The 26,233-nt window shown below is 41.3% G+C and overlaps 1 protein-coding gene across 9 annotated transcripts in view; it reads left to right on the top strand.

Annotated features, from left to right (window-relative positions):
• Nucleotides 1–26,233, top strand: part of LOC144003105 (neurexin-2-like) — a 392,228-nt gene that overhangs the window by 345,256 nt on the left and 20,739 nt on the right. For all 9 annotated transcript variants that reach the window (XM_077498936.1, XM_077498934.1, XM_077498935.1 and 6 more), the window contains one exon: nt 22,839–23,010. In XM_077498936.1, coding sequence (XP_077355062.1) covers nt 22,839–23,010 — 172 coding nt within the window. The remainder of the gene's footprint in view (nt 1–22,838; nt 23,011–26,233) is intronic.

Genomic DNA, 26,233 nt, shown 5'->3' on the forward strand with positions numbered 1-26,233 from the left:
TTCAGGAAATGGTAGATGAGATGTGTTTGAAAGATTTTGTTTTACAGCTTATTGTTACCATAACGATCCTGCTTCACTGTCTGTAATATTTATGGACCAGCCAGGACACTTATTTGTGTTTTTGTGTTAGCATATTTGGTTATTGAGTTAATTTTATCCACCATTTACACTTTCATTACTGTAGGGTAGCCCTGGAGTCAAAAAGAAGGGGTAAAATTGCAGTTACTTTTTATGATTTTTCACTTCCACCCGGCCCACTAGGGAAGTTACTAGAAGCCCTCTTGCTGTGTATAAACAACTCTGCACTATTACAATACACGCAATACCTTACTAGAGGGGCCTATTTGTGGCTTCATGGCTTATAAGCAATAAATAGGCCATGCTGGCTTTTTAATATGAGCGCGAGTACTCCTACTTGCCGGGGAACTGTTGACATGGAGTGTTTTATTTAGTTGTTTTCACTCCGAGTCCAAGTAATAGGGCAGCCAATGTGGGTTATTTGCTATGCATAAAGAGATGAGTCATTGATGAAAGAAGCAAAAATCAGAGTCATTCACTTTATGAAACCCTCGTAAACTTTCTAAAGGACTTGATAGATGGACTGGATAAAGTTGAGGCACTTATGCTAGATTCACCTCGTACTTTGCAAACTAGCGTAGTGTTCTCTGGGTTCTTTATGTTTTTGGACGTGTCCGTTTGTTGCTAATGAAGGCAGCAGCGCTCACACTTGCCAGTCATTATGTTTATTGCAAGGCAAGGTGTTGCATTAAATGCCTTTCGGGAAGTGTCTCATCTGCCGTTATGGGCCAGCGCACAGGAAGCCTCCTAGAGTAACTCTATCACTTCCTGTCCACTTCTAGCTCATAACCCTAAATAAGGGCTGCCCCTGATTGTTCATCAGGGAGCAATCGTTCACTGCAACGGCCTATTTTGGGCAAAGCGCAATTGGGGACGGGTAAACATAGCTTTATGGAATCGTTTTGACCCTAAGCTTACCCTTCCTCCAGCATGTCACACGCCTTAGAATAGTGACTAGAATTTTTATGTACCTTCATTTTGAATGGAGCACAAAGCTAATGTAAAACTAATTTGATAATCACTAGCAAAATCGGAAGTACGTTACGGGTCATTGTCATGTTTACTTTTTTTGTCAACAGTAATACAATTAGGCTTCCTAATAGCACAATCACTTGCACGATTCACTTTGGAGTCATTCCGAGGGCTCATTTTCAGCAAAAGCCAAGTGCCTGAGAATGATGTTTATGCTGTGGGAGAGTAAAGACAATTGAGTTTCATGCATGGATGCCAAGAAGTATACTTGGTGAACCCAAGACATTTTAGGATTTGTTCGTGGTCATTTACGAACCCACGTGCCACTGTCTTCTGTTTTCCAGTTTGCTAAAGGATGCATTTCCACTTTCTCAACTCACGTTAAGCCACTACGCTGCGTGCGTTACGTTTAGCACCAGGCTTGAGAGTAACAGAGTACCTGCACTAGCGTTATGTATTCAGTATAAAAAATGTAACTGTATTCAATTAGTTACAGAAAAAAAATCAATCATATTACAGGTAGCCTACATTTATTTTTGCAGGATTACATTTCTAATGTGGGGAGAGACAGCGTAATCAAGTCCACCCGCTCTCAAAAGTGTTGGCCAATATCTTTGGTATTAGAGTAATCCAATAGTAATTAGAAGTAATCAAGTTACATTACTTTCATATTATGGTACTTGGATTATGTTACTCACTGCATTTATTTATTTATTTTTTTAGCAGGAAATTACAATGTATAGTAACTTTATCGGAATACTTTTTTTTTTTTTTTTTTTAGTAACCCTCATAACACTGTTTAGTGTTGAAGGCATCCTTGTTGAAACCAGACATGCACCATGATTAAAAACATCCATTTATGCAGAGAAGGGCAGCTGATGATGATGATGATGATGATGATAGAGCAGCAACAACATGAGTCGCATACCAACACAACCTGTGTGCAATTTCATCCTGCACATAAGACCCCCGAAAAAAGCAAATCTTACGATTTGGCAAAGAAAGTTAGAGAATCCCTAAAATGGCTGCTGAATGCATCACAATAGTTTAGTCAACGAGGTGCTTGTAGGTCACTGTTCTCCTTGCTCAAACTCTCGATATATCCTGTGAGAGCAAAGTGGTTCTGGATCAATAAGCTATTAGGGTCATAGACACAAACTGCATGGATCCAAACATGCCTCTAATAATCACCCGTGAAAGGCAAACCAAAGCTTTATTTTTTATCGCTTTTTTTTTTTTTTGCACTTTTTCACTGCAGCCCTGAGTACTAGCCGCGAGCAAGCCAGCATGTTTGTCCTTTCTTGTTCTCAGAATTGTAATGTATCACGCTGACTGCAGGATTTCATGTTTTTGAAGTGTGATGCATCTCAGATGTGTTGTTAGGGCCTGTTTACAGATGAGACATGATGTGAGGTAAAGTGAAAATATGTCTTAAATTTGGCACACCACGGAAAAGTGTTGTTCACAAATTTGAATTATTTAAGAAAATCACAAATTGTACGGAATGCAGTAAAATGAGGCTTCAAAATCAACTGACAAAGCCAATTCCATGCTGCAACAACAAGGCACTCTAATGCAATCATGTCATCCTGAAGCCACGGTCCACACACCGGCTGTCAAATCTGGCAATTTCCCCCCCTCACTCTTCCACCTTCTCTGTGTGACTTGCACACACTGAGGGCCAACAATGAGGCGCTCTTAAAGCAGCCTTGCCAGAAGACTCGCCAAAGGGAATATGTATTTTGGGGGTATAGTTATAGCTAGCATGTTGCATGTGAACGAAGGAGCTCAAGTTATTTTATGGTGGGGGAGGGGCGACACTTTCCGGGCGCCATTTTAACCCCGCCCATAATAATCATGAAAACTAGAATTTTAACATAAAATCACATTGGAGCACCACATAGTTCAGTCCTTATACATTTTCAGCAATCATCTTTATAAATAAATCTCTGAATTACACTTCTGATGCATGGGCGTAAGCTGTAAATACATTGACCAGTTGCACCGCACAATCCCACCAAAGTTAAACTTTTCATGCACTATCATCCGACCAATAACGTTCAAATAATGTTTACTTGCAGCGTCGCTTGTATTGCTCTCATAAATCTTCAGGCAAGGACACTTTTTATGTATTTATCTCATTTTAGTGTGTTTCTCTGTGTGCCCGGGAGCGTAAAAGGTTGTTGGTGAGGTGAAAGCGTTCAAAAGACTCAATTTTATGATGGCCGAGGCAACGGCAACACAAAATTGTACTTGCGAAAGGGCCTTATAAATGTCTGCATCTCGTCAACGATGCGCCAAATAGTGCAGCGGATTAAAGATAGCTGGAAATTGGTATAATGTGTTCTCTGTGTTTATTTTTCCTGCATAACTGTGATGTATGTGTGACCCAGAGGATGCTCGACATATAAAAAAAAAAAAGACGTTACATCCCCATTGATGACATCTCGACTTGGAGAGTATCGCAGGTGTTTTTCTGCTTCACAAATTGGACAATTAGCTGCGCATCTGGCCCAATGATTGAGCGGCTCGGCCAGACATTATGTCGATGCCAGTGTTTAATGTGCAAATTTGGTTTTGGAATGCGTGTTCCTTGAATTTGAATTACAGACTCGACTGTACTTCCACTCATGTTCTTGGCAACGCTGCGGAATTTTGTGAAGTTGGCATCGGTCCAAAGTTGTCTGGTTTTAGAACTTCCTAACTCGGCCGTATTTACATCCTGCGGGTAACGGGCCTCGCATTTTTTGGAGCTTGTTCACAGCTGCGGATTGAAATGAGAGGGAGAGAAATGTCAAGAGTCCGCTTGGACTCAGATGGGAATCGTGTAAAGACTTCAATTTGGATTTGGTGAGAATCGTTTCGATGTTGAGATGCTTGTAGTTTTGTGGTATCGACTTCCCTCGCCGCTCTTCGTTTGTCCGACCTCCGCTTTCATATTGGTCTTAGCAACCAGCAATTAGACAACATCCAGGTCGCAGCTTGTCACAGGGAGGTCACATGGGTTCTTGTTAATTAGCGCCAACTGGAACAAACCATGTTTTTGCTTGTCTGCACCATCCAAGTCAGACCCCGGGAAAGGTCAGCGCACCACATTTCACATCTACTCAATGTTCTTCGGTCATACATCGCAATAAGAGTAAGGACAAAAGTAAAGAAATGCAGTTAGGATTAAACTGTCTTGTTACCTTTGTGGCTGCAAACTTGCACTTCTTGAGAGGTCACCATGTTGGACGGCTCAAAGCATGTCCTCCACGCCATCGCAAGTCAATGAGCCTCAAGCATGTTCAATTAAAGTCCAATTATTTGTTCCGGTTAGACAGGGTTGAGTCCACTCTTTTAATTGGGCTGCAGTTAATCCCGCTTTCTTCTTAGCCACTTTCAGTAAATGGATTCTTGGTCGGCTTGTGGCACAAATTGGTTTTACTGTTTGCGTGTGCGTGTGTGCAGAATTCAGGTTTCCTCACAAGCAAGGCAAACACAAGTGTAATGTAAAATGAGTTTGTCGAAGAGACGGGATACCGCAGGCAAGGGACCGCCGATGTGTGGATCCAGTTTTGAATACTCGCAAACGCAAATCGACAGGTGCAGCATTGTAAAAGAGAGAAGTGGAAAGCACGTCAACCTAAAGTGAGTTTTAGATGATGGATGAGCCTTTACCGCTTCCAAGAACGCTTACAGTGCACATCCTGCCTGGAAGTGCTGGCGATGGAGCTCTCATTGAGTTTCCCAAACATTCACATCACAGATTTAGCAATCGTATTCTTAAATATAAATGTCGGCGCATCTCCAAAGAGCCATGGGTCTTGATAACCATTCACACGTGTAGACCCTAGAAGAGTTGAACTCCCAAGTAGCCATGGATATATCCTGTTACTCTACAAGCGATATTGTCAATATAGCTGGGGTGAAAAGTGCTAAATTAGAATTCAGCAGCTTTGACTTAGCCTTTGCTTTAGTTCTTAACCTGTGTTCGGTCAAACGGTTTGGTGAGTCAGTCTCGGGGGTTTGGCGGAGGTCAAAAGACAACTGACTTAAATGTCATCATACTTGCTTGCTTGCTTGGCCATCATTGGCTGCAGGTGATTATACTACATTGCTTGGCCTATTTGTGGTTCAAGGGAATTTGATGCGCTCAGTAATCTACTTGTGACTGTTGTGATGGTACGCCGTGTTTTTTTGTTGTTGTTGTTTTGTTTTTAACTATTGTTGTCCCTTCATACTATGTCAAGCAAAAAAAGAAAATGGTCAGACAGATATGTGTAATATCAATTCAGATGTATAACGGAACGTATGGTGTGCCACAGGGTTAAGTTCTGGGGCCTCTGCTGTTTTCATTGTATCTGCTGCCCCTGGGTTCTCTCTTGAGAAAACAGCGGTGGTTGTTTTAAAGTGCTCTTAAAATAGAGAGTTGAGTTGAGTGATGGTAGTTTGTGTCTTAGCTGCATGATTTGCAATGCCAAGTTGAGCAATTCTATTCTATTACAAGTAGCTATCTAGCGAAACTAAATGAACACTAGCATGGAGAGAACCACTGATCTAACAGTATATTCATACAGTCATACAGTATATTCTTTATCCTCCGCAAAGAATGACCAATACTAACGCCGTTCTGATGAGCTTCGAGGAGTTAAGCCGCCTAAAATCATTTGAAATGGCCAAAATTTGAGTTAACAGATCTCATGTAAAAAAAACTAAATATACTCCAAGGGCGAGTATCCCACATTCACAATATTATTTGGCCCGATTTTTCACACCAAATGTTAACATGACATATAACCTTTCCTATCACCGATGTATTTTTAACCCATCTGGCCATCTTCCATTTCATCATGCTCTGCTGCGTTCTGTACTATTTCACTCCATTCTTTTTCTTTTCTTTTCTTTTCTTTTCTATTATTACCCAACCTATATCTATGTGCTCCAAATCTGTCAAGTCCATTCCGGTGAGTGTCTTTGTTCTGTCACCGAGGCTACATTAGACTCATCAACCTACAGAATCCACATCCTTTAACTGTGATTAATAGGCAGTAATTAGGTGTTTGATTGGCACTGTTGTATGTGCACTTATAAAGTGGTTTTCAGGATCAAATTGGGCAGCTAATCTCTTAAAGTTCTCCTCTCCGCACTTTCTGCATACACTCCCAAAATGGAATTTGGCTGCTCCCTTTTTGGCCGCCACCCCACTCTGCCACCTTTCCTGTGGGGGACACGAATGACTTTCTCCAAATGTGACTCCCTATCTAATCTCTGAATCTCACCGGGCACCTGCTGGCCAATTTGAAGGACAGTTATGGGTGGCTATCCTGAATTTACCCTAGGTCATTAACCAGAGTGAAAATGTTGAATATTTTTATAAGCACATTGATATTTCCATGATGTCTTTTTAATTACTTTGATTATGATGAGTTTTGAGGTTAGGACTGAATGGCTGCTGTTCATATGGGCACATTTTGAGATTTGTACCAAACTTTGGTGAGCATTTCTTTAGAGAAACATCTTTAGTTTCACCTCTATAAATACTAAAAACGAATCAAGTCTGGCCATTAAAAAGCCATTGCCCCTGCTTGTTTCAGATTCTCAACAAGTAAGCAGATTTTTTTTTTTTTTTTTTTTAATATACCGACTGGTGGTGTGAGGACAGCCAAGTGAAAAAGAAAACATCCTAATCTAGGCCACGAGCTGCATTCCATTAACTCTGCCTGCCAAGCCTTATCCATTGATCTGGCTCGATTCGAGAGACTTTCTAACTTTATATTTTATTTTTTTTTTCAGTTTGAGGAGTGTGACTCGTGACTCGCTGATTTGACGGATAAAGAAAATATGAAGATGAAAGCATATTTAGGCACGGAGCCAAAACAAAAGGCAGCGAGCGGGTTTTAGGGGCTGAAATGAATGAGATGTGAACCGCTTCACAAATAAAACTTTCCGTGACGATGCATGTTTGCAAGCAGGTTTACGCATAAACTTAATTTTCTTTAATCTCTCGATGAAAAATCCACAAAGAGGAGCCAAATGAAAAGTTCTATTTGTGTGAAATGTGTTTTGAGCACAGGAAAAGCTTTCAATCCACCATGTTCTCCTCTTGTGCATCTCCCACGCAGTACAAGTTGACCTGAAAAAAAAAAAAAAAGAAAAGAGTGAGTGAGTGTATTTTCCCTCCTTAATTAAAAGTGTCGCCCCTGTCCTGCTCGGGTCCCGAACCCCTCAGCCCGGGTGACAGCCATGCAGAGCAGAAAATCTGCCGACTGCATCTCACCGCTCGCGGCGTAATCGCTGCCTCCTTCCGAATTAGCTGTCTTCATTATCGCATCCTCGCAGACACTCGCTTTTTTTTTCCTCTCCCTCTCTCATTCCCCCTCCTCCATCGCCCATCTCCGTCTAGCTCTTCCTCCTCTGCGCCTTTCCGGCTCACCCGCCCAAAAAGTAGGACAACAGCAGATAGAGAGCGAAATCAAGCTTTTTTTTTTCTTCTTCTTCTTCTTCTTCTTTTTACAAAGTGTTCCTCCTGCCCAAATTTTTAAATAGCATCATGAGTGGCCAAAGGCGAGAAAACGCATTTGAGTGTCAGGCCCAGTGATGATTGCGTTTGAGCGGTGGCGGGAGCTCATTATATAAGCAAAACATGAGTGGAGGCTTGGCGCCGTCACACAGAGGTGCCGTTGAAACGTGGCCAGGCCAACATGGCCGCGACGTGGCGGCACGACAACGTTACTGTAATTAACCCGATGGTTCTTAACCTTGTTGGAGGTTTCCTATGCGCATTCACTGAACCTTTCTTTAATTGAAAAATAAAATGTGATTTTTTTTTTTTTCCTCAAAATCTAATAATTAAGAAATCACACGATGTGCCAATTTAGGTTAAAATCCACTGAATTAACATTTCAAGCAAATCTAAGTGTCGAATTTTCCTTCTTTAGCATGCTTTGAAAAATACCAGTGTACTTGTGCATTACTCCATTGGTGCAGTGCCACAGTGAAAGTTCCAAAGTTAAAGTACAAAGAAGCTGGATGCTAGCATCGATGTGGACATAGATATTGAAAAAAGGCCCAGAGGAGGAAGGTGGTATTGGGAGATTATATGAGCCACATTGCTGCACTTTAATTTAATCTCGTGCCTCTTCTATGCCAGAGCACAGGTTCCAAAAAATAAATAATACTTTTTTTTTGTTTTTTTTTTATAATGATTCAATCTCTGCAGGACACACAAGCTTGGAGGGTCGTCTGGGCAGATTGATTTTGGCATTGAAATAATTAAAGCTCTGTATAATATAAGCAATGCCAACATACTGTGCCATTGACATGCTAATGGTTACAACTGATAGAATATGTGTACTCGGGCATATATTCTTTATCTCCTGGCTTAATATTACAGCACCTTACCAATTGGAGTGACGATATATCAATATTGCGATAAATAGTGATGCTTTGTCTCCCGATAGATTTATCGATACGTATCGCAATATTTGTAGTTGATACAGGACTGTCTCAGAAAATTAGAATACTGTGATAAAGTTCGTTATTTTCTGTAATGCAATTAAAAAAACAAAAATGTCATACATTCTGGATTCATTACTAATCAACTGAAATATTGCAAGCCCTTTATTATTTTAATATTGCTGATTATGGCTTACAGCTTAAACAAAACTCAAATATCCTATCTCAAAATATTAGAATATGATGAAAAAGTATACTAGTAGGCTATTCAACTAATCACTTGATTCATGTAATTAACTTGAAACACCTGCAAGTGTTTCCAAGTGAATCCAGAATGAATCACATTTTTGTTTTTTTTAATTGCATTATATAATATATATATAATATATATATATATATATATATTCATATAAAGGACTTTATCACAATATTCTAATTTTCTGAAACAGTCCTGTATGCAGCCACTATAAGGGCTCCATTGTTTATTACTTATTTAGCAATTACTTGGTGGGTCACTAGGGGGAGCGCCTCATAAGAGTGGCGGGGAAATGGGCGGAAATCTTCAGGCGAAGAAGACTCCTGAGCTTAGTTAATCATTATTATTATTATTATTATTATTATATATCTTTTAATTTATATTTTTACATATATTTATATTATTTTCTTATTATTATAATATGAATTTTTTTTTTGTATTATAATTTATAATTTTTTTATTTTTTTATTGTTTATTTATTCATTATTTATTTATTTTATTATACATTTAATTTTTATTCATTATTTATATTATTATTATTATTATTATTATTATTATTTTATGGTTAGTTTTATCGTAGATTATCGTGGATTTATTACCTGAGCAATATATCGATAATCGTGGTATCGTCATATCATGAGGTAATCGTTATCGTGAGCCTTGTATCGCATATCGTATCGTATCGTGAGGTAGTCAGAGGTTCCCACCTCTACTTACCAAGTAGTAGTAGTCGAACTCTATTTTTACATTATATGCATGACTGTATTTCATAATATTGCCTCCTGTTGGCCAAGATTAGCACACCAGAAGGAGCGCTACACAATATTGGGTTGCAGCATTACATTATGATACAATTTAATTGTTGCACGGGTTCAATAATCAAAATAACATATCAGATAACATTTTTGCAGAGGCAAAAGTAGTTTTGATGGTCACATTTTGCTCCTTTATTCATATTTGTAAGTCAACCATTATCAGAACTTTATGTTCCACTTTGATGCATTCCTTGGGATGGGCAGGATGTTATTGTGCTGTTCGATTCGAGCCCTACCGAGGAGCAAATTCTTCCGGGGCTTCTTTTCGATACCGTTTATGACATGACAAGATAGCTCGATCTCCGGAGTGCTGGAGTACAGACAGGTGTGCAGCATGCTCGTTTGGAATTGTTGCTGCCAGGTGATCTGTCTTTTTCCAAATCCTGCCAGCCCACCTCATTCAGTGCCAGCACAATGGGCGGACGCAGGGGGAATCCTTCGCCCCGCTGTGGATTTTTTTGTGAGCTACCTTGTGTGCATAATATTACCGTGGCATCTCTGAGGCAAGATTTATGACTCTGCCTTAAGAGTATTTTACAAAAGGGAAAAAATGAGCTTCTTGGCGACATCACTGATACACAAAGTGGACAGGAATGGAGTCGAGCGCCCAGCGGTGCTTATAATGCCCTCCATCACTTGTCCGCCATACAGCCATCTCATTAAGAGGCTACAATTTAGCAAGACGGACCCCGCTTTGGGCAAGATTGCACTTCGGGGTCCAGCTGACGGATGGGCAAACACGAGCGAAGACAGCTGGAAAAGAAGAAGACGTACAAGGCCGGGCTTAAAACTCAGGATGGGGAGATGAAGACCTCAAATGCTTTCATTATGGGCTGTCGGATGCCAGCGGGAGATAGAGAAGCTTCTGCACACATCGGGTCAGGACTCCAATCCTCAGCCACGGCACAGCGGCGGGACGAGAAACAATTGAACGCATTGATGTGACGCTGATGGAAAGGAGTCTCAGACAACCACCATGCATGGTGATGTGACCAAGTACAAAGACTTCAACACACACCAATACCAGTATGAATATTCAACATTTGAGTAGTCCGGACACTGATACCACTAGTACTTTTGCTCCATAAATTATCCCCCCAAAAAACAATGACAGATGATTTTCAACTCCCAGCCATTTTTCCCCAAAGTAGTAAGCAACCCACTTCGCTCCCGGCTGTTTTACGGGATTTTGACGAATTGCAAGGTCCACAGAAACATGGAACCAACCAAAAGAAAGAGGAAAATATATATATATATATATATATATATATTTTTTTTTATCTGTTTCCGTTTTGCAGCAATTAGCATTAGAATGTTGCTACGTTTCATCATTATTCACGAACCTGTTGAAACCACTGGGGAAAAGATCTTGTTGCAACATGGTCCTGGCTGATCTCTTATACTATGCTGCCACCTGCTGGCCGTTTTTGGTAATAACTACCATTGTTTTAAGCGATCTCTTCATGTCAGAAGCTGTATCAAAGCCTTCTGTATGCTCTAGCGTAAAAAATCAAATAAAAAAAAACGTATAAATATGTTTTGGGGAATGGAGAACAATGTATTAAAAAAAACGGATGAGTTAAGGAAAAACCTATACAGTATATCCCGATAGTTTTTCCTTAAAATTGCATGGACTTAATGACAATTTCCTGTTCTTCTCATTTCTAGTTCCTGATCGAGCGAGAACCGATACCTTGAAATACCTTGCTTTTATCGATACCTGGTATTATAATTAACAAAACTAATGGAATAATTCAAGCTAACATTGAGGAAACCTCTTTGTTAGCAAATTAAATGTTACGTTTATGTTTATAAAATTGACTGTAACTAACTTTTGAAACTATGTTACATATAGACTTATAAAATTAATTAAACCTAAAACTAACTTTTGGTCATTTTTATCATCATGAGCTTTGTTACAGTATTGCTGTACATCATTACAGAAGAAGGAAGTTCAAACAATCGTAATTTACCTTATTACACAATACCTAATGAGCTTCTTCTTTTACACCTTGCACTCATCAAACACAATTTAAATTAAAAAAAACTAAAACAAACCATTTTCAGAAAAAAAACATGACTAACACACATTTGCATTAAAAACTGATTTAAAAAAAAATAAACTAAAAAAATTAAATAAAACTTATGATGAAAAATCCAAAACTATTACAACCTTGGTCTGAATCTTCTACTCGGTGTATATCTTGTTCCCCTCGGGACGCTGCGGCCTCTCCTTCATCTCAGCGCTAACAACGCTGTGGCTTTTTTTTTTTTTTTTTTTAATCGATGCACGACGCACAGTGTTGCAAGCATTCGAGACTCGTTGACCTGTGCTTTATGGAGAATAATGGCACCAAAATGGTTACCATCGGCGTTAATGTTCCCCAGATGAGCGTTCATGGATCATCGGATTGGGGGCCTCTCCCGTGAGCATTGTAATGTTGACGGAGAAAGGTGGGAGGAGGGGCGGTAAAAAAAAATTAAAATAAAAAGCATCCTTCTTCCAATTAATGTTCAATCAGCTCTGCAGGAAGTCGCACTGTGCCTTTTGTCTTGTTTAGCCGGAGTACTTCCTGTATGCTTGTCAGCTGCATTGGTCCTGGATTTCATCTGGAAATTATGTTTTTTTTTTCTTTTTTATTGTCTATGAGTCAATTTTATCCGAAGAAAGTTGTTCCGTCGAAAACATACACCGGATACATCCAATTGAGAGCATCTCACTGTTGTATTTTCTCTCTCCAAAAAGCAGCAGAGGATTTGAAATTGGTGTTTCTCAAGCTCCCGTCTTCAAATCTATTTGTTTACACCGGCGTGTTGAGATATTGACTGTCTGAGAAAAAAAGGGTCAGGTTGCAGGTGCGGTACCAAAAGGCTATCTGTTGTAAGACAAAACCTGACAAGAGGCGTTTGGCTCGATGTGGGTGGGCAGAACTGAGAGCCCGGAAATGTCCATATCTACTTTGTAGCTATGGATGGACACTTGAATCGGTTTCAAAAAGGTTGGCGAGTACAACATCCGTCCCATTTTTTTTAATCACTAAAAAATGCCAAATAAACAATTACTCGTGACAGCACTATTTATTTGCACTGCAACGGAAAATTGTAACCTGTTATCAGATTTTGAGGCTCAATGTATGCTGTTATTGAACCAGAAAAACATGGTGCGATTGTCAAGTGGGAATGCTGCAAAGAGAAGAAACAAGTGATAATACAGGACAGTGTGTGGATCTGGTCTAACATTTGGCATAAATAATCATTTTTGATGTTCACTACTGTATCAAAGAAGGCCACAGTCACACGACAAGGAATTTTTCTTTTTTTTTTACTTTCTTAAACATTGAACCCCGAGTTGTCCAGAAAGTCAAACGTTTAACACAGACAAACGAGAGTGTAAAATGAACTCATCCACGTTTTTAATGGTCGTCTTGTTGGCGTGCGCACGACGGCCTTGTCAGATCACCAGCTGCGACAAGTTATCGCGCGCTGCAAATTGTTCCTCTTCACTGCCACGATCACAATGAGGCCCCCATGATCCCGTTTTGGCAGCCTGGAGGCTGAACATTGAGCAGTCTATGGACCATTAACGCTTCCAGATTCTTGTCTATTGCTTGTGTCGAGGTTGATAATATGTTTGATATTGGGGAGTACTAGCACAGACACAATTTTTTATTTTTTTTGCACGTCTTAAACAGTGCAGCACAGTTACAATGAAAAAGCAACTTAGTTACATTCCTGATTACTTCCTTTCAAAAAGTAACTTAGTTACTAATTGATTACTTGCTCTAAAAAGTAACCAAATTAGATTACAAGTTACTTTCAAAGTCACATTTAGCAGATACACTTAACTAGAAGTATGTTTTTTTAACAGTGACGAAGAACAAGTTTGTTTCTATAAAAAAAAAAAAAAATAAAGACCTTTTTGACTTATAATTATTTCAATTAAAATGAAATCTTTATGGACACGTGAGTGTGCTAAAAAAATAAAAATAAAAAATAAAATAAAAAAGATGACGTCACTCCCACAGATGAAAATGTTAATTTGATATTACTGATCTTAATGACCATTTTTTTCCACCCTAATATGACATGTACTGTAAATAGGGGTGTCGGGCAATTAAAATTTTTAATCATAATTAATCGCATGACTTCAACAGTTCACTCACGATTAATCGCAAATTTTATATATGTTCTAAATGTACAATAAATTATTTTTTTTTCTAATTGTCGTACTCTTGTGAATGAAAAAGTGGAAAAAAAATGTTAAACTAATGGAAATGTAGCTACATTTGTTAGTCGTTAATAGCAATTTCATAATAATTCTTAAAATTAAGTTAAAATTAAAAAGATGTACTATACTGTAAAAAACGTGTGATATTAATTTGTGTTGAGGTCATTTTCTGCCACTAGATGGCATAATTGCATTTGTAAGATGTTGGTGACAGCTCAGTGCATTTTTCTTTTCATATTAGCCATATCTAATCTTTAACAGGAAGTAACTTGTGAAATTCTGCACAGTTTTAAAATTGTAAAATACAACTTGACCCCAGTCTCCACAAATATACATTATTATTACATTTATTACTGCTAAATTTAGACGTGGACGTGTCTGCTGTGTTGCGACTGGAATTCCCCCAGTACGGGTTTTCCAAGTAAGGGTCGTTAAAACAATTACTGGCGTTAAAGGAACTATAAAACTCTAATGCACTAATGTTGACACCCCTAACTGTAAACAATGTTGTGTCCTATTAGGTCAGCTATATTACCGTTGCGATTGTGTTGTACAAGCTTGCTGCTGTGCGATGCATGTTGATGCACGCAGACAAACGCAAGCCACATAGAGCGCAATGAATATAAATGTCGACATTTATCTGCCACATGAAGAGCCATTAACCAGGCCGCGTTGTTATTTATACACCTAAGCAGGATGTCATCCGTCTTGACGTCGCTTCACATTGCACAGATGCGGAGCAGGAAGGGCGCAAAACGGCAAAGGAGAGACAAACGGCAGACGGGACAGGCGATGACAATCAACGGGGGCCAGCTGGGTTATTATTTATGCTAATTGGGTTTTTGCAATTATGAAAATGAAGAAACTGAGACCTTTTGAGTAATTCGTTGTCATCGTCACATGAGAAAAACAATTAGTTGGAGTTGTGTCATTGTTTTGACAGCAACAATGTGACCCCACGCTGGGGGAGCTTTCATTTGTCAATTAATTGGAGATGGCCGCACACGCCCAATTCTTTAATTTGTACTGTTGGTGGTGAAATATGCAAATGAAGCACTTAGTGACATGAGTGTTGGTGTCTGCAAAGAGACACAGGCTAAGAAAACAGAGGAGAAATTGAGGCACACAAATTTCAGAGTCCTACCGCTCCCTAATTAAGTGATTAATGAACTTGGCGGAGGGAAAGTTTATTGTTCTTTTCGAGCAAAGGGACAGTCACAATCTTCTTGTCTCCTTCGCCATTGACATTTTTTAGACAGCCACATCATGACACGCTCCCCACTTAGCTTTATGATTGCCCAGAATGCAACACTGCATCAACTGCGTGAGTGTGATCTTTGTCAAGTGCTAACGTTTACACTGTTGCGCGCTATCAGCTAATTAACGCCGACATTATTAGCATTTACACGACTTTTTTGGGGAGGTTTTCCCCCAAATCTTTTCTCAGCGTGTGTTGTGAGCCCTTCAAGTGACTGTGCAGCATTTGGATAAAACAACAAAAAACATCCTCACCTGTTCAGTCACACCAACAGCAGGTGGTGGAACGAGACTCAGGTGTCGTGTGCGCAAGGCTCGAACAGAAGATGATGCAATTGCGTTTGAGTGGAATCATGATGCATGCTGGGAAGTTTGTCAAGCTCTAAAAGAGAAATAACGACTTCCAATGGGAATATTGTGTATTTCATGTCCTCAATGACACATCATGATTTGCATAACATTGCTGTTTGAGTGGAAACCTTGTATGCCCAAATATGGTCAATTTATTTGTTTATTTATTTATTTATTTATTTATTTGAAAATCGATACTATCTGCTGTTTTGTAGCTGTGCTGCATTGTCGCATCAAGATTGAAAGTCAGTATTTATATGGATGGATGGATCATTGGATGGATGGATGGATAGATAGATGTTGATGAAAAGAGCATTAAAAGGATGATGTCGTCAGATTTATCCCTCTTCCTGTGTGTCGGTGTGATGTTGTCAGGAGAAATGAAAGGACAACACGGCGGGTGGCCAGCGATTGTATTCTCCTTATCCATGTTTGCTCAGTTGAGCGCAGTGCAAATATTAGCCCCTTTTTGTTTGGCGGCCTCTCAACTGGGCTTGACCGTGGGGAGGAAAACGTGAGCGCAATCGCCCGACGTGCGAAAGGAGACGAAGCGCATGTTTCTTGGTTCCGTGATCTTTTGTTTTGATGCAAGCGCTCCAGTGGACTCTTTAAGTCCAGATCACATACGCCAGAGAGGAAAGTTTTTAAAGTTCAAAAGGATTTGTGCTGTTGTTTTTGTATCCGCGGCGGAGTGACAGGAAGGGAGATGGAGCAGGCGAAGGGAAATGAGGCAGAGAGCGGAAAACAATGGAGACAGAAAACACTTTCCTCTTGATTTCCTGCAAAGGTCACAGTCGTTCCCTTTCCATTTCAGCCACACGCCAGAGTTCAAAACGCACGACTCGCCCTGAGCTACGTGCGCTGTTAGACCATCAAAGTGTAAAAACATCCCAAGGAAAAAAGGAGAATGAAGAAGTAATCTCTGGTTTAAGTTTATTTATTTTTTTGATTCCCTCAACGTGCTTCCACCCGCCTGACAACCGCTACGTGCAAACTGGGGATGAAACGTGACAAGGAAGCAGACTTTATCTCCACATGCCGCGCTCCCAAAAACAAAATGGCACCACTGTTTACGCAATCAAAGCCTGTTCTTCGTCTTGTGTTGACTCCCAGGAGGCACCTGCAATGCAAGTTGCACACACACACAGTGAAAGTGAGTGCCTGGTAATTATTTAGAATGGGATTGTGCACAACCTGAAGATAGCAATGACTCTTGGCACTAGTCGCATATGAAAATGGAATTTGGGAATGCTCGCTGAGGCTGTTGAGTTTTGAACTGCAAATTAATTACATAGGATTATGAACAAGATAAAGAGGGGACTCCAGGGGGCGTGTGGGTGTTCGTGTGTCTCATCGCTCTGGTGTGTGTCGACTTGTCATTGTTTTCACACGTTCATTGCAATTCATTATAATAGGTACACCTGTCTGTCAGCGATCAATACAAGTTCTGTATCAATAGAATGTGGTGTGTAGAGATTTGTATGTGATCGCGTTATGATCGCAGTTGTAGCTAATATTTTGGCCAGTGAATGGAGTGCAGTTCAACAAGTTGCCTTGAGTTAAAATTCTAGCATGCTAAAGAAATAAGTTAGAAGTTAGTCAGAACATGCCAAAGATTCTTAAGCATTGTATCCTCTTTGCTAGTGTTGTACTCAAGACCACATTAACCGAAGCTTATTTTCACCGTCTCAGATTAAAAAATCAAAGTCTGAAGGAAGTTTTACTGGCGTCTCAGCGTGCTTCTGACATTTTGATCGATAGTGTGCGGCGGTAAACTATCCTGTTTTAGGTAGTCTTTAGACATTCTTGAGACTAGAGAGTATTGAGACTAAGACAAGACCAAGACTTTCGGGGGTCAAGGCAGAGACAAGACCAAGACATTTGGAGACCGAAACCGAGACAAGACCAAGACTAATTAACGTCGAGACTGAGACAAGACTAAGACTTTTCGAGGTCGAGACCAAGACAATACCAACTCCTTTGGATGTTGAGACAGAGACAAGACCAAAACTTTTGGTGGACAAGACCAAGACTTCTGGAGCTCAAGACCTAGACAAGGTCAAGACTTTTGGAGATTGAGACCGAGACAAGACCAAGACTTTTGGAGGTCGAGACCACGACAAGACCAAGACTTTCGGGGGTCAAGGCTGAGACAAGACCAAGACATTTGGAGACCGCAACCGAGACAAGACCAAGACTAATTAACGTCGAGACTGAGACAAGACTAAGACTTTTCGATGTCGAGACCAAGACAATACCAAGACTTTTCGATGTCGAGACAGAGACAAGACCAAAACTTTTGGTGGACAAGACCAAGACTTTTGGAGGTCATGACCTAGAAAAGGTCAAGACTTTTGGAGATTGAGACCGAGACAAGACCAAGACTTTTGGAGGTCGAGACCACGACAAGACCAAGACTTTCGGGGGTCAAGGCTGAGACAAGACCAAGACATTTGGAGACCGCAACCGAGACAAGACCAAGACTAATTAACGTCGAGACTGAGACAAGACTAAGACTTTTCGATGTCGAGACCAAGACAATACCAAAACTTTTGGTGGACAAGACCAAGACTTTTGGAGGTCATGACCTAGACAAGGTCAAGACTTTTGGAGATTGAGACCGAGACAAGACCAAGACTTTTGGAGGTCGAGACCAAGACAAGACCAATGTTGTGTATATCAAAGAAAAATTACCAAAAAAAACAAATCAACAACAAAAATTCTGCTATGAATTTGATCGTTACAGAGTGTTTCCACTTACATGTCACTTGGCAAATAAACTCCTTGTGGTTTTGGACCCTTAAAATGTGGTCTCGAGACCAAGGCCAATCTCGAGAACTACAACACAACTGAGACTTCTATACTGCTGTCCGTCTTTATTGATCCCAGGTGGCCTAGTGTGTTTAGAAAAACTGCTTGAGATCCTATCATTGCCTTTATTTGTAGATTGGTTTCTGTTTTCTTTGCTGCCCCCCTGATCCAAAGTTTGCAACTTTGCATGCAAGCGAATTTGGTATAGTGAGAGTGGTCCAAGCCAGAGCTGCAGCTGTTTTGCACAGTAGGACGGGAGGCAGGCAGATGGATAACATGCTATTAAGATGCGGAGATGTCGGGCAACGTCAAGGTGACTGGCACAGATCACAAACACATACAAATGAGTTGGCTGGCTTGAAAAATGGAGATGGAAAACAAGCATCCGCTCTTCTGCATCTTTATAATGGCAACAGGACATCATCGTTTTCCCATCAGGAGACATCAGGTGATCGTCCCGACAAGGAGGCCGCACGACCGTCGCTTTAGTTTCTTACGTAACGCCATGGTTCCAGAATGGAAGATTAGCCCCATACTGTTCTGCTGGCAGCCGATGCTGCAGCTGTTGTGTGCTGCAAGGCATGGTGGGTGCGTACTGACAGGCTCCACGGGGCCAGAGTTACCCTCGCAGAGGAGATACACAGAAGCGATACGGCACTAAGACGTCAGGTTCAGTGAGTGCAGTTGGGATGTCTGACAAAAATATGAATCCCTAAGAATTGCATTTAATCAGAAAATCAGTGTGGAACTGATTAGTTAGTTTGCTCCATGGCATATATTTGTTTTTCAGAGGAGACTTAACATTTATTAATCTTCAGCTCTGTTATTTTCTTTCCTAATTGACTTGTTTTGACACTCAGTCAGATTTAAAGCAGGGAAAATAGGTCTTTGCAAAAACAAAACCAGGAATCAAACAAATCAGAACATATACATACAATATGTATTTATTCTTTTGTCCTTGCAACCTCCTTATTAAAAAAAAAAAAATTTCAACACCGCCAGCAGGCGCCGTTAACCCAAAGCAAAAAAAAAAACCTGCAGGATCATCAAGGTTTCTGAACATCCTTTTAACTCATTCACTCCCAGCCATTTTTCAAGTGTTTTCCTGGATTTTGACTGATTTTGCAAAGCCCACACAATATTGTGTTCTATTGCTCTAAAAACATGGAACCTACCAAAAGAAAGATGAGTCTCTTCCTTCATCAGGAAAAAAAAAAGTATATTTCTACCTGTTTCCGTTTTGCAGCAATTAGCATTATAATATAGCTAAGTTTAATCATTATTCACAAATCTGCTTAGAACTGTGAGGAAATCAGCTTGTTCTAATGTGGCCCTGGTTGATCTCTTTACTCTGCTGCCACCTTCTGGTCGTTTTTGTAGTTACTACATCACAGCCTTCTCTGTGCACTTGCATTTTAAAAAAAAAATACGTCTTTGGGACACTTAAAACATTTACAGTAGAACATATTACGTCTTTGGGAGCTAATGAGTTAATCAGAACATGTTTCTATCTAACCCTTGGACCATTTCACTTGGCCAACCCCACTGCCCTGTTTCTGCTTTGTGCAATCAGTGAGAACTCTCTGAGGACACATACAAAAGCCCATCGCCTCCTCATTCTTATTCCATCCTTACCAGTGACTTTTGCAAGGTCACATTTGAACATTTTTGATGGAAAAGATGCAAGGAAGATTGCAGAAAACCCTATTGACATGAGTGGTTTTCCATTTCATTCAACATTTGAAACAGATTTGGATGAAGAGTCTAACATTTCCTTGTAGGCATTAGCTGACACCTGCAGCCCATTAAGTGGGTACTCAAAAGTAGTTGAGACGCTTACGTAGCGGTCCCCAGTCTCAAAGAAGCACCCGCTTGCTGCTGTAGTAATATGTATTCCGCAACGCACACACTTCCCTCCCGCACCAGGAAGAATGCTAATGTTGCAAACACAAATGCTCATCTGCCACAAAGCTGACGTGAGAGTGAATTTGACTGATATTTACCGTTTAGCACGGATTGAATTAATTCTCCTGCCAAGGGTGCTGTGATTATTCTAAGCTGCCTAGCGTGAGGGGCTGTAATGGAGATGATCCCGTGCTATTCCCACTCCATTTGGCTTTTTTTGGTCATTCTTGCATCTAAAAGGTATCAATAGCTGAGATTCAACTTGGAATCATGTGTCCTTTACTGCCCCCACCGGTACCCCTGCTGATAGTATTCATATTCATGTACCTGGATCAGTATTGCGTTTCACTGTGCACGGGTAGAGAGATTGCGGCTGGTGAGTTCATAACATGAGTCCATTGATTAAGTGGCTCCCGACTGTAAGCGAAGAGCACTTTGCCATTTGAGACGTTCAGCCCTCATCATGGAGTGAGATCATTTGTGTCTGTCAAGCACTGCCAAATGTAGAGCCATCTTGGTGGGCTTTGGTTGAAGAATTGATTCAATGTCCATTGCTTAATGTGTGCTTTATAGATCACTGTACTATCTCTAGCTCCCTATCAAATACAGTACCATTACAAAGTCCTCGGTTTGTGGATAACCTTAAAACCTCCACAGTTGGACTGAGCATTTAGTCTATGAAAAGCAGGAGCAAACAAGTGCACAAAATAAGAGAAACTTTCTGCTCGTGAACACTTTTGAAGCTTCTGACTCTATGGTCTAAATTGCCGCTAGTCACAAGAAGGAGTCATGCCATAGCACCAGAACACAAAAACTCATAAAATTTGCAGCTTAGTACCCGCTATTTGTACTCTAATTTTATTAGGCCCAAAGAGTAGTTGGAAATCTAGCAAATGTTAAATGTTTCCCTCTCCTCAGCCGCGAACCTTAAAGACCAATGGCCGTTGATCCAGGAGATGTGATGGTCCACTAGAATTCCTGTGCTCGAAGCCTAAAGGGGCTAACAAGCGGTGTTGGTATATTTTCCCAGCACACCGGCCCTTATTTGAACAAGAAAATGTCTGGAAAGCTCTTGAGCTCTCTATCATAGATTCTACTGAGGCATTCAGTTGGCGTGGTTCCCAGCATCAGCTGACCTCTTAAGCGGATCCATATAATGGAAGACTGCCACTGCATCTTTTGAATACTTTGTCCTTGGCTGAATAATACACTTTTAGCAGCAAATGGGGATTAGGATGGCCGTAATTCCAACTCCGACGTTACTGTCTATTAACTTACTGTACAACCTCTGCACTTATTTAGTCAATTAACTTACTCATTATGGCTCTGTTAGCATCACGCTGGTTTATTTTTCGTTTCTTTAAAAATATCTAATAAGCCGTGAATAATGGGAAAGCGCTGCAAAGGAACAGTCACATAATTCACCTTGGAATATGAGCATAGCGAAGGCGGCAAATGTACATGATGTTGGATTGCTTCCGGAGGATGACCCCCTCTGCAATTGAGCTTGACCTTAACCGTGCAAGAGCGCACTAATATTGCTCATAATCTTACACCCGTGCAACTGAGATGCTGTTCCGCTTCTGCAGCTTTGTAAATGGCTTTGACCTTTGGTCCGACTCACGACAGGAAAGGATGAGGAGATGGGAATGTTTGCGGGTTAGGGGGTGTAGAGTAGGCAGTCAGTTGCGAGAGACTCAAAGCAGTGGGCAGCTGTAAGTGCTAATGGATGGCAAAGGTAGGGCACGGGTCAGCCGTCTGATGAATACTCGGGGTCTCAACAAGTCTACTCTGGTTTCTCAAGATGGATCTTGTGCTGAAGTGTAGATGCAACAAATCTGATTTGATCACGGACTTGAGAATTTTGGGATCAGATTTCAGTTGCAAATCCTATTTCCCTGCTGTGTGAAAGCAGTGAGGCCTAATGCAGCTCAAAAACAATTGGTGTCATTTCTTGAGTCTAGCACAGAGACCCTAAACCAAAGTCACCTGACTCGGTGTGAAACGTTCTGTTTAGTATAAAACAAACTATTAGTGTTGTAGTCAATACCACACCAACGGAGACCAAGAGATTATTGAGACTAGTGTTGTTCCGATACCATTTTTTGGCTACCGATACCGATACCCAGCTTTGCAGTATCGGCCGATACCGATACCATACCGATACTGAAGGTTTTTTTTTTCCTCAACATGAAAAAGCTGTCCTGCCATTGGTTCAGAGCAGTCAAGGGCCAATAGGGTATCTTAGATCGGCATGCAGTAAACATGTAACATACCAGTGATTGTCGTGCACCAGCAAGACACAAGATGCTGCATCCAAAATCCTATATTAGCGTTTGAATTAATGGTATCGGCAGGTTACTTGTGAGTAGTCACCGATAACAATACCACTGTTTTAATGCAGTATCGGCACCTCTGCCGATACCAGTATCGGTATCGGAACAACACTAATTGAGACTAGAGCGTATCGAGACAAAGACAAGACCAAGACTTTTGGAAGTCGAGACCGTGACCGGGCCATCACCAAAAATAAATGCATTATCATGCCTGCAAGACATCACAGCACCTGTATTCTGTGTTTCTCACACGTCACAATAGCATAAGAAAGACGCACACAGATGTTAAGTAATTTTTGGGCAATTTTTTGTGAAATTGGACCATTTCCCCGATCATTGGCAATCACCGGTTTAGGTTGACAATTGTTCTCCCTGTCCTTCTCTGTCCGCAGGAGAGGGGAAGGATCGGCGTGATCTTCAACGTGGGAACGGACGACATCGCCATCGAGGAGAGCGCGGTGATGGTGAGCGACGGCAAGTACCACGTGGTGCGCTTCACGCGCAGCGGTGGTAACGCCACGCTACAGGTGGACAACCAGCCCGTCATTGAGCGCTTCCCCTCAGGTAGGGACATAACCCTTCATGCGGGGACCTTATAAAAGATTCCACATGAAGAGAAAGCTTTGACTTTGTAAGAAACACAATGGAGAGAGAAATGGTGGATCTTAATTTAGTAGTTCACCCACTTAGACTCCGACAAATGAGGTGGCAGATTATTCTTCAAAGCCTTTTATTGTTATTCTCTCATTCTTACATTTCTGAACTGACCGGGAGAAATCAGTTGATCGTGCTGCTGAGCTGTGCTCGTGAGATGTTCGTATCCAGGTCATGCTTGCATCATAAGTTTAAAGCCAAGCAAGCCGCCCTCCTGAGGCAAGCACTATCCCATTTTTGGCTGACGCTATATTGCTCTGTAGTTAGCTCCTGGCTCTCTTCAAATTCAGAGTTTGAACCCAGATTGGCGACACGTGCATGTGCCCACTATTTGGTGCACCTGGAGAGGTATACAGAGGAAGTGCACTTGATGCTTTTAGCACACGCCTGTTCCGAAAGATAAAAGCAGATCATTTCACATCCATGATGAGTCACTACGAACAGTGCTATTATATTTAGGCCTCACTTGCAAGGCTATTTTGGGTGCGTGCCGCATTTCTCTCCCAATTGTGTTTACCTCTGCTTGCATGCTTGTTCAAAGGAAGACATTGTGTGCTCCCGTCTCGTTCACCTGTAAAGTGGGCGGGATCCTGCTAGTAAACTGTCAAGAATCTGAGTCAAATCCAAAAGAAGGAGGGGAAAGTCTCTCAGCAGTTCTTCACCATAGTCAACCATGTGGAGACATTTGGCATTATGATCAACATTATTGTTCAAGTGACCTGGATAGCTTCACCACCATGTATCAAATTGTGGCTCTATATAAGGAAAATTAGCCCTACTTTTCATCATGTAGTGCAATTAGTAATCTATTTTTAGAGTTACGATAGCATGACTGTGATGTAACATTCCCCATCATACCAGCAATCCTGTATTTTTAGCCTTTGTTTTGACATTGACAAAAGTGCGGAGACTCGCTCATCCATCAGTGTTTTGAGGCCCGACAGGAGACGGAGACAGCTCACTCTTTTCTGTTGGTTTTACTAATGGAACTATAGCCCGCCACAAAAAATACCAGAGGATCCAAATAGGAGCGTGGAACGGATAAGAGGCCTGTTGGCGAGAGAGCATCATGTTGGGGTGGCATGGCTCAGTGGTAGAGTGGTTGTGTCCCAACTCATAGGTTGTGGGTTCGATCCCTGGCTCTTGTGACTATGTTCAAATGCCCTTGAGCAGGTTACTGAACCCCGAGTTGCTCCTGAAGTGAATGTGAAAGCGCTTTCCCATGTTGGTGGGAGTGCACCATCAAATATTGTATTCCTTTTATTCCACATGGTTTTGTGGTCAAATTCTACTCTCTGCGTTCCTTTCCTGATCAAAAAAAAATTGTTCTTTTAGTTGTTGGTTGGTTGGCAAGATGAGTCTTTTGCCCGCATAAGGAGGCCAGAGTCCGCCTGAAGCTTTTGGAAGATGCAAGGAAACGAATAGGAAAAGAAGGATTGGATGGGGCGGCGTGCTTTTCTCATTCACACTCCAATCTATTTTCAGGCTGTTGCTTGAGAAGCAGCATTCAGGGAGAAAACACCTCACACCAGGGGCTGAAGCGCGAAGGGGTGGAGGAAGACGAGCGGCGGATGAAGGCGAGACAGGAAATGCGTGGCGACGGGGAGCGAATGAAACAAGTTCCTGTGACCCACATCAGATCATTTGATTCTCTAAGTGGAACAAAACACTCAACGTCGACACTTTTGGGAACACACGCACGACTATTTGATTTCCTCCATCTTTATCAGAGGCATTTTTGCTCCTTGTGGAACGCCTGAATCAAAATGTCCGTGTTGCCAGATTGAGTGCAAGATGCCGCCATGAGGAATGACTGTTCCCATCAATCTAAACAAAAGTTGTGGTGAATTAGCCTTCCCTCTGGGCTCTTCTGACCCGCTGAAGGCCCCCTCATTGGGATGCCGAGGCAGTCGTGGTCCCAGCCGAATACGTAGTGTTTTCAGGAAGTCACTTTTGGGATCCTTTTCCTTCCATAGACCACATTCGAAGAGTTGTACAAGCTCCCAGAGGGAAAAGGTACACCTGTTATCCTTCACAAGAAAGACGCTGACATGGTCTTTTTTTTTTTTTTTTCCCCTGCCACTCACTCCAACCTGCACTTTAATCCACAATATTTTGAAGATTGCTCCAAGGCCGTGATTTGGAGTGACAGAAAGGAGGATGACAGCCAACATAGCCGCCGCACGTCAAGCACTTTTCAGGGCATAGCCACACATCTCCTGATGCCCCCCAAAAAACAATGATGTGTGTCAACATTTATCTGTGGCAAAGTGTGGCCAGAAGTGGAGAAAAAGTGTCACGGGAGCAGCTGGCCAGTTAATCCAGCGTGTCAGGTGTCATTGGTGGCTCCTTCACCAGCTCTTTTTCTTTTTTTTTAACCTCCTGTGAACCCAAAGTGACAGAAGCAGTCTTGCTGTCACCCCTTCCTCTACACAATCTTTACTTCTTCATTTTCACACTGAAATTTGCAGTTTGCAGCTTTGTGGGGAAGAAGTTGGAAGTCCTCGAATGATTTGGAAGTTTTTCTTTTATGCACTCTCCCATTCTTTGCTGTTTCCTCCCATTATGTTCCAGCAATCCATTGACCTTATAAGGGGCGGTGCAGGCAACCCTGGGGATATACTTCCTGTAAAAGCACTACTCAGCAGTGCAGATTAAATGGTAAAAACAACAGGGTGATGCTGCAGGGACACAATATGGACCCAATGTACAAGGATGAAAAACATGGAGTTCTGTTCAAGAGGTTCTTGCACAACAAACTCAAGCAAGCATTTCTTTATGGGTCACTGGGGAAAAAGCTTTCCCACAAACTTAGGGAGTAATCTTGTCCAAAATGTATTCAAGAGACTCATCCAAATATCTGATGAGTTCATTAACTCATTCACTCCCAGCCATTTTCACTGAAGCAAATCCCCTTCGCTCCCTGCTGTTTTGCTGGATTTGGACTGATTTTGATTTGATTCATCAGGGGGGAAAAAAGTACGGTATATTATCCATCTGTTTCCGTTTTGCAGCAATTAGCATTAGAATATAGCTTAGTTTCATAATTATTCACAAATCTGTTTAAAACTGTGGGGAAAACAGCTTGTTGCAACAAGGCCCTGGTTGATCTCTTATACTTTGCTGCCTCCTG

This window comes from Festucalex cinctus, chromosome 16 (assembly GCF_051991245.1).
Source record: "Festucalex cinctus isolate MCC-2025b chromosome 16, RoL_Fcin_1.0, whole genome shotgun sequence".
NCBI lineage: Eukaryota > Metazoa > Chordata > Actinopteri > Syngnathiformes > Syngnathidae > Festucalex > Festucalex cinctus.